The sequence below is a fragment of the Penaeus vannamei genome, chromosome 6 (assembly GCF_042767895.1).
Source record: "Penaeus vannamei isolate JL-2024 chromosome 6, ASM4276789v1, whole genome shotgun sequence".
Classification (NCBI taxonomy): domain Eukaryota; kingdom Metazoa; phylum Arthropoda; class Malacostraca; order Decapoda; family Penaeidae; genus Penaeus; species Penaeus vannamei.
In genome coordinates this window covers 47595884-47605677 of record NC_091554.1, presented here as the reverse complement: position 1 = coordinate 47605677, position 9794 = coordinate 47595884, and the positions used below count along the sequence as shown (strand labels likewise).

Here is a 9794-nt window from a genome sequence, read left to right as displayed (position 1 = left end):
ATTACTGAAAAGTATGTTCTTTTATGTATCTATCTTAACATCCTATATAATAAACTAATTCATACAACTAATACAATACATGTTTTTCTGTTTGTCACGTGCATATTGTATCTTATTTCACACACACAGAAATACGTAGAGACACGTATGCAAGTTAATTACTTTACCTGTTGATTCATCCCTCCTGTCTTCCTAGACGTATTAATACTATCTCGTCTTCTGCCAATTATGTGTTACTGTAACACATAAATAACACTTCCTTTATTATTACTATCACATGCTGAATATGCGATGACTTTCAAAACATAAAAACAAATATTAGAGAGAGTGAGATAGCGAGAGAGGAAGGGAGCGAGGGAGAGAGTGAATTAAAAAAAAAAAACGAAAAAAAAAACAGAGAGAGAGATAAATAGAGAGGGGGTGGGGGAGGAAGAAAGGATGTGAAGTAAGTAGGGAGAGAGAGAGAGAGAGAGAGAGAGAGATGTTTTCAGATACGAGATAGAGAGAGACGGAATGAGAGAGAGAAAGTCAGAGAGAGAGAGAGCCACAGATATAGACAGAGTAAGACAGGGAGAGAGGGAGAGAGAGACGAATAAAAGTCAGGTAGAGAGAGCCACAGATAGAGATAGAGTGAGGGAGTGAGAGAGAGAGAGAAAGAGAGAGAGAGAGAGAGAGAGAGAGATTATGTCAAGATACTAATGTATCGACATATCATTTTTCTTGATACATCTTGAGAAAACAATATTGTTATTGAGGCGATACCAACACCAAACAAAAGATTGATACATATCGCCGGTACAAGCATCGCCATCTCTGCACGCACACACGTACGCACGCACACACACACACAAACACATACAAACACACGTACACACGCACACACACACAAACACACACACGTACGCACGCAACACGCACACACACGTACGCACGCAACACGCACACACACACACATACGTACGCACACACACACACGTACGCACACACGTACGCTTGCACACACGCACACGTACGCACACACACACACACACACTTATGCACACACACACACACACACATACGTACGCACGCACACACACACGTGTTAACACGTACATACGCACAAACACACACCGCAACGAATTTTTACACACATAATGCACACACGTACGTAAATGACACATACACGCACGCACACACAAACACACACATACACGCACGCACACACACACGTACTTACGCGTACACACACACACTTATATACATATATACACACATATAAGTGCGTGTACGTGTGGAGAGATATAGATCGATAGTTCCTGATAGAAAAAATAGGTAGATTTAAACTGACTGAAATGTGTCTTTATACATTCTAACATGAGTTTCCTTAACCATTTAATTTTGCGCACTTAAATATTAATTTATTTTGACTCATATATCATAAACCCCCGACTCCCGGTGGGCGAAAAAGAGAAATTTGGAAATATACTTAAATATATCAATGAATTTTATACAAACATAAACAAGTAAAAAAAAAAAAAAAAGAAAAAAAAAAAAGAAAAAGAAAAAAGAACAAAGAAAAAAAATATATATATGCGTGTGTGTGTGTGTGTGTGTGTGTGTGTGTGGTGTGTATGTGTGGTGTGTGTGTGGTGTGTGTGTGTGGTGTATGTGGTGTGCGTGTGTGTGTGTGGTGTGTGTGTGTTTTGTGTGTGGTGCTGTGTGTTTGTGTGTGTGCGTTAATTATGTGTATTAAATGTTTGTGTGTGCGATGTATGTGTGGCGTGCGTGTGTGTATGTTTGTGTGTGTGTGCGTGTATGTGTGCGTGCGTGTGTGTGTGTGTGTGCGGCTGCGTAATGTGTGCGTGCACTTATGCGTGTGTGTGTGATGTGTGCGCGTCGTGTGTGTGCGTGCGTGCGTGCGTGTATGTGTGCGTGCGCGCGTGTGCATTTATGCGTGCGCGCGTGTGTATGTGTGCGTGCGCGCGTGTGTATGTGTGCGTGCGCGCGTGTGTATGTGTGCGTGCGTGCGTGCGTGTATGTGAGCGTGCGCGCGTGTGTATGTGTGCGTGACCGCATGTGTATGTGTGCGTGACCGCATGTGTATGTGTGCGTGACCGCGTGTGTATGTGTGCGTGCGTGCATGTATGTGTGCGTGCCCGCGTGTGTATGTGTGCGTGCGTGCATGTATGTGTGCGTGCTTGCGTGTGTATGTGTGCGTGACCGCGTGTGTATGTGTTCACCAAGTATTCGTCCGGCAAAGAGCTGCTCACCGTCAGCAGAGGCGAGAGGGCGGGGCGAAGGCGAGGCACCTGACGGGCCGCAGCACCACAGAGCACGGCCTGCACAGCTTCAGGAGCGGGCAGTCGACAACCTCCTGCTGGGGAAAGATTTTATGCACATTTTTTTTGCACGCGAAGCAGGATATTCTTATATGAATGGGGAAAAAACACTATATCGTGTTGATACAGTGGTAGAGAAACCAGTAATGTACAAAGTAGATTTATCGAAGTTCTCCTGGATTCCATCTTCAGGGCTGAAGGTGGAATTCAGCAGGATTTCGAAACTATTGTCTCAATTTCAATAAATATAGTTTGTGCAATGTGGGTTTCTTTATCAAACTAAAGGATATGTTGCTAATTGCTACACACGAATTTCTCTCTCTTCCTCTTCTTTCTCTTCCCCTCTTCTCTCTCTCTCTATATATATATATATATATATATATATATATATATATATATATATACACATATGTATGTATATATATCTGTATATGTATATATATATACATATCAATGTCAAAAGACATTATATACCCTCAATGGATCACACTCCGGAAAATGTCTGACTTCGCCACCATTCCCCTTTACCTTCCTGTCCTGGAGTCCTGCCCCTGCGAAGGAACCCGACCCCACGACCCTCCTCCTCCTCCTGAAGGCATCCCGGGGTTCCTCAGGAGCGGCAGCGGTCCTCGCCGCGACCTCCTTCGCCAACGAGAGCTTAATCTCCCGCCAGCCGAGTCTAAATGATTTCTCAGTCAAAAGGAATCCCAGGTTCTCGTGGAGGTGTCTCCTGCCTCCTTCTTCTGCTGCCGTCTGTATCTGGGTGTAATCTGGGAACTTGGCGGCGTTTTTCATGGCTAGGGACTTGTAGCCATAGAGGATTCCTAGGAGTTGGTGGTGGAGGATGGATTCCGTGTTGGGTTTACTCGTTTTTGTATATTTCCTTAGTTTGGATCGTGTGGATCTGCGTCCGGGTTTGGTGAAGGTGTCCATTTTCCTCCATTGTGTTCTGTGCACCTGTAGAGGTAAAAAAAAATATTATTCGTGGTTATCAGTATTATCATCATTATTTTTAGGATAATCTTATTTTAAGACTCTATGTGCGACTATTGGGTTTAATAAATTACATGAAATTGCAGAGAAAACACATAAATCTAAGTAATAAAATATTCACTCAGAGCGTCACCGGCTGTTAGGTTAATTGTCCGGGTCCGGTGTATGTTAGACTCAACGGTCAAATTTCGGTAAATCGCATAATAGTGTAAATAAATATAAAACTTGCAGTACAGAAGCTTGTAATGAAATGCGTAAACCAAGTAATCGAATTATGAACTTTTTTTGTGAAATCGGTGTTTAATGATTCATGTAAAACAGATATTAGTAACACTATTCCTTTCTTTCTTCATTTTACCTTTCATTTATTCCTTTTATCTCTCCTTCTCGTCCAGTAAACTATTCTTGGAACGTGTTTATCCACGTTTGCCTTATCTACCTTGACATCACAGACCTTCGGAGGATCATTCTGGCAACTTGAAGCTCAGCCCAAAGAAGTGCCATTTTCCCTCTCCAGCCCGAGGTGCCATTCCTAAGGAACACAGTCGGTAGAGACGAGGTGAAGACCATCCCCCAGAAGGCGGACGCGGTGTAGGACTGGCCTGTTCTTAGGTGTGTAGCCGACGTGAAGAGTTTAATGGGCGTGTGTACCTACTGCCTCCCCTCTCCACCAACTCACTAGAAAAGGTGTACGGTTTGAATACAGTGAAGTTTGTCAGGAAGCTTTCGATGGCCTGAAGCGAGCCTTGGTCGAGGCCCCAATACTGCCTCGTTCCCTAGCCAGTACCTGCTGGACACCGACACTAGTGCCGAAGGTTTTGGTGCCGTCCTGTCGCAGGTGGAGGATGGAAAAGAATGTGTGGTGAGCATTTTACAGTGCCGAGTTCACGGGTCCTGAGAAGAACTATTGTGTGACTCGAAAGGATCTGTTGGCAATAGTGAAAAGCACCGAGCACCGACGGTCTGAGCCACCGCCCTTGCGACTCTGTGTCCACACTGCTTGAGGAGGGAAGAGCGGGTGGCAAGTCGGCGGCTGCAGGTCTGGAGAGACTCTGTAGACGCCGAGGAGAGATGGCGTCGGACACAGAGGGAGGATGAGGATATAATTCCCCTGATCGAGTAGAAGGAGGCATCCCAGGAGCGTCCCAGCTGGCCACGGGGAGCAGCAGAGAGCGCTGTGGCAGCAGTGGGCCACGTTGCGCAGGAGGGCGGAGTGTTACAGCGGCGATAGGGCGATGCTCCTGGACGGCCACGTTGCTGTTACGTGAGTTGCACTGTGGGATCACCAGCGGCCACCTGGGGGTAAAAAGGACTCAGGCCAAGTGAAGGCTGCGGTTCAATTGGGCGGGAATGAGACGAAACGCACAGGAGTGGTCACCCCTGTAAGATGCCATGTGACCGTAACGGTCCAGTGAGGAATAACCGCGCGCCCCTGGGAAAGGTGGCCGTGTGCATCGTCGGGCCGCTCCGTCACCGCACAGGAAAACAGATTTGTTTGCGTGGCGATGGATTCTTTCGCAAAGCGCCCCGACGCATATGCGCTCCCCGATCACGAGGCAGAGACGGTGGCAGAGGCGCTGGTGAATAACATCATTGCGCTCTTCGAGGCCCCGCGAGAGCTGCACTCAGACCAGGGGCGGGAGTTTGAGTCCGTGGTGTTCCAAGAGTGCTGTCGACTGCCGGGGATCAAGACCCGCACCAACGCCTCGAGGCCTCAGTCAGACGATTCAACAGGACGTTGCTCCACGAGGCGGCCAAGTGCTTCAGCAAAGACCATCGGGACGCGAAAGCAGCTTTCGACACTGTTGATGGCTTGTTGCTCAGCCCGGCACGAGGAGGCCTGGCGACCACCCACACTCCTCTCGCCAAGCAGATGTTCGGTAGGGAGCAGCGACCCCCCGCAGATCTGGCGACAGGGCGACCTCCCCAGGAAATTACTGACCCTATAACACCCAATGATGTCCAGATGTTGCAAGAAAGGCTGCTTGGCACGTAACAGCACGAGGATGGCTGGCAACACCATGGAGACACGCTATGACCGGGGTTAAAGCGAAGAAAAGTATAACGTTGGTGACCGTGTGTGGCCTTCTCCTAAACTCCAGAGTCCCTGAGGTCTCTACAAGATACTGCAGATGTATGACGTGACCTACAATACCCGTCGTGGGTCTCAGAAACGCCCACGCGTGTAGCATGCGTGGGCGTGTATCAAAGGGACCTTCCCAGGGACTCTAGAGGTTAGGAGATAGCCATACGCGGTCACCAACATCACACTTTTCTTCTCTTGAACCCCAGCCATAGCCTGTGGGGGTACTACGGCCCCTAGTTATCCTCATGGGGAGGAGGAGGGAGCGAGGACGGAGAAGAGGAGGAAAGGAACGAGGAAGAGGTGCAGTGGAACCAGCGTGGTGGTGGTGATGGAGATGGTGGGCGCGGTGGCAGCGGTTGTGGTGGAGTGGACGAGACAGCTGGCGAGTCACTGGTGGATGCGGGAGACACGACCACCAACGAGGAGACAAAACTGCCTGTCCACCGTGAGGACGTGCGGTCAAAGCGACGCAGGCAGTCACCAGAGTGTATGAGAGATTGTTTTCTGGACTAAGCAAAAGGAAAATAATGTGTGCTTTAGTCTGTGTTAAATAGGCGGTCCGGTCGGTCTCTTGCAAGGAGGGGCAGTGTTACGTTATCATGTATTTGCACGTCTCTAATTCGCGGGAGATTTGCGCGGAAGGGTTTCACGTCCTGCAGATTTGAGATCGCTTCTCCGCCTGAAAAACTGACTCTGTCGCCCTCTGATGTGCTTCTATTACCAGTGCATTAATAAACCCCTCAGAGTAAAATGAACACCGTTTACATCAGCCTGACATCGCAGTAGCTAAAGTTAGAGCATCATTCTGTAATTGGCATGGGCTTAATAATAATTCAGACAAGTGGACGAACCGAGCTGCACCAATCTAAAAAATGTCGAAGAAACCCCCATGTATTTTCTACGGTTATAACAACCCCCTACGAATGAAACACACAAAGTAACATCTACTAACCTTGTTATCTGACACCAGGTAATTGCCGCTGGGAAACCACATGGCGTATTTCAGTATTTTCTCTATCCTTAGACTTCAAAAACTGCGAGATGCTGGAATGCAAAATAACACGTACAGAAATTACCTCAAGTTGGTCAAAAATCACCAGAGTGAGTGGAAATGTATTGTCGATATTTAGTATGTGAAATCTCTTTCTCTCTCTCTCTCTCTCTCTCTCTGGTAAATAATTATTGGATCAAAGGGAATGAGACGACGGGAGGGAAGGATGGAGGAAGGGGCAGACAGGGAGGGAGAGGGAGGAGGGAGAGAGAGAGAAGGGAGGAAGAGGGAGAGAGAGAGAAGGGAAGGAGAGGGAGAGAGAGAGAGAGAAGGAAGGAGAGATAGAGAGAGAGAGAGAGAGAGAGAGAGAGAGAGAGAGAGAGAGAGAGAGAGAGAGAGAGAGAGAGAGAGAGAGAGAGAGAGAGAGAGAGAGAGAAGGGAAGGAGAGAAAGAGAGAGAAGGGAAGGAGAGAAAGAGAGAGAGAGAGGGGAGGGAGAGAGAGCAAGAGAGAAGGGAGGGAGAGGGAGCGAGAGAGAAGGGAGGGAGAGGGAGCGAGAGAGAAGGGAGGGAGAGGGAGCGAGAGAGAAGGGAGGGAGAGGGAGCGAGAGAGAAGGGAGGGAGAGGGAGCGAGAGAGAAGGGAGGGAGAGGGAGCGAGAGAGAAGGGAGGGAGAGGGAGCGAGAGAGAAGGGAGGGAGAGAGAGGAAAGAGAAAGGAGGGAGATGGAGAAGAGAGAGAGAAAGGAGGAAGAGGGAGAGGGAGAGAGAGAGAGAGAAAGGAGGGGGAGGGAGAGAGAGAAAGAGAGAGAAAGGAGGGAGGAGGAGGGAGAGAGAAAGGAAGGGAAGGAGAGGGAGAGGGAGAGGGAGAGGGAGAGGGAGAGGGAGAGGGAGAGGGAGAGGGAGAGGGAGAGGGAGAGGGAGAGGGAGAGAGAGAGAGAGAGAGAGAGAGAGAGAGAGAGAGAGAGAGAGAGAGAGAGAGAGAGAGAGAGAGAGAGAGAGAGAGAGAGAAAGAGAGAGAGAGAGAGAGAAAGTACATATTTCACAAACTAAACGTTATCAAATATACTAAATACTAAATAATACACATACTAAATACCGCTACAGAACCACTCCCTCCGATGATCTTTGACCAACTGAGGTGATCGAGTAAAAAAACCGTTAAGTTCGTTACACTGTCTCTCTTTACAAATTCGAAAGGAAAACGATTCAATCAAAGAAATATTCCCTTTAGCAAATAATGCATAAAAAGTCCCACTCTATATATTTTTGTTATATGTAATTAGTATAGGATTGAATATATATATATATATATATATATATATATATATATATATATATATATATATATATATATAGAGAGAGAGAGAGAGAGAGAGAGAGAGAGAGAGAGAGAGAGAGAGAGAGAGAGAGAGAGAGAGAGATGCATACACACGCACAGAAAATGATTATATATGAAATTTTTATGTCATTATAATTCATATATCACTTTCTATCTCTTAGTCTCTTAAGAGTATGGTTCTAAGTTTGTAAGTGATCAAATGCACTCTTAGAAGTACGTGTGTAGTGTGTTTTGTTAAGTAATTACCTGATTACTGCCACATGATGTACTTTGTAAGTGTAACCTGTTCAGTGTAGGGGTCCCTATAGTGTAGGAAACAATCACACTTATTACACAACTTATTACTTAACTCTACTTACATGGTTGTTGGTTAAATTGCTCTCCTCTCACGGTATGATCCAAAATGTAAATATTAGGCAGAGTTCTGTACAGACGTCACTTAGCACGACTGTTTAGCGTAGTCACCGCATGAGTACTGGTCACTCTCGGGCGCGCGACGTCCCATGGCATCGCCGGCCAGATGAGGTCAGCGGTTTATAGCGTTAAACAACTCGCACTCTGCCTCTGGTCTGGGGATGGTAAGGCAAGGTCTATATAAGTAATATATTCACGCAGAATACGTGATATAGGCCTATAAACAATCGCTCATAATCATCGCCTGTAAAATCTTGTCCAATATGCAAGTCGTTTAACGTGCCGACATCTAAACTTACTTAAGTATCTGCTCATTTACTACCGTTCTCTATTATCTCTCTCCCACCCTACCATGCTCTAATTCCCCCCACCCCCCCTGCTCTCAGCTCTCGCCAAGGGACGTCATAGGCCTTATCAACCAAAACCCCGAAATTACGAGACCTGTACTTATATAGACCTAGGGTACGGGGTCTCGACTTACTGCAGTGCCCTTTTTGTTCTTCTCGAATGCTGTCACTATTTCCCTTAATTCTTTGGAATATACTCTGACGCCATCAAGAGAGGGCTATGATCTTCAATTTTCTCCTGGTCGGTGCGGTCGTATCCTAAACCTTCACCGCATTACGTCCTTATTAATCCATACATGCATAATTTCACAACTCAAATATAATCTTTCAAGTAACGGAATTAATACATATCTATTTCTAAATGAGAATATTTATTATAGAACCTGAATATAATACAGTGCCAGTACAATATAATAGAATACCCTAAAAAAAGAGAATGTGGTGGGGATACACCAGAGAAAACGAGAAATGTTTATGGTAAACTATTATATTTTACATAGATTCGTCAATTCCTTAATATATAGTGGAATATTACATATACATATATAAAACTCCGTATAAAATAGCAAAAATAGATTATAATCTTTCTGAGCAAGTAATTAAGTACTAGAACAACATACATAATCAAAACTGAGGTATGCAAAAGTTGCAACACATGCTTCAAGACTAAGTTAATGAAGTACACAAAGGGGTGGTTTCCAGACGAATTTTTGTCACTCTAACTTCCGTATGCCCATTACATTACGACATTTCGTGGATAGGACGCTAGAAATCATGTACAGTATTTACAGTTTATCTTCCATGTGTTCCTTTAGCCCTAGTTATGTTTTTATATATGTCATAGTAGTGTCTTGTTTTGTTTTAGATTATGAGTTTAATACATGTATACATACTGCATTGGCATATGTGAGTAACTTCGGTGCTTATGTAGGTACATGTACTGTATTTACTAGTTTTCCTATGAAAACCATCGTAGGCAAGGATCTACGTCGTAAGTCGAGGACCTTCTCTATAGTTTTCGTATCCTAATGCTCGGGTCAAGTACGCCAACAGGAACTTACCGATCACCTTGTTTTCACTCTGCTATACACGGGCATCTAGTGACTCCCATCATCCCAGGACCCACACCTTTACGTGTATTTGTCACTTACTCCAGACTGTGGTATTTGGGTACATACAACATTGCCATCGCCTTTGCAGGGATTGTGAATAGGGCGTAAAGCTTATCCCATGTGATGTGAATTAATCAGATATTTGATTGTGTCAGCAGGTGAAAGTCTAGGTTTTTTCCATGTTGACCGGTTTA

At 45.7% G+C, this 9794-nt stretch overlaps 1 protein-coding gene across 4 annotated transcripts; it reads right to left on the bottom strand.

Annotated features, from left to right (window-relative positions):
- Positions 1 to 167: 167 nt before the first annotated feature.
- LOC138861909 (uncharacterized) lies at positions 168 to 8157 on the bottom strand (the record flags this gene model as incomplete). Of its 4 annotated transcripts, none has more annotated exon segments than XM_070122365.1 (5): positions 168 to 236; positions 2253 to 2359; positions 2850 to 3278; positions 6353 to 6444; positions 8087 to 8157. In XM_070122365.1, coding segments are annotated over 3 exon segments (576 nt in total). In that variant the 5' UTR covers positions 6395 to 6444; positions 8087 to 8157.
- Between the last annotated feature and the right edge of the window lie 1637 nt (positions 8158 to 9794).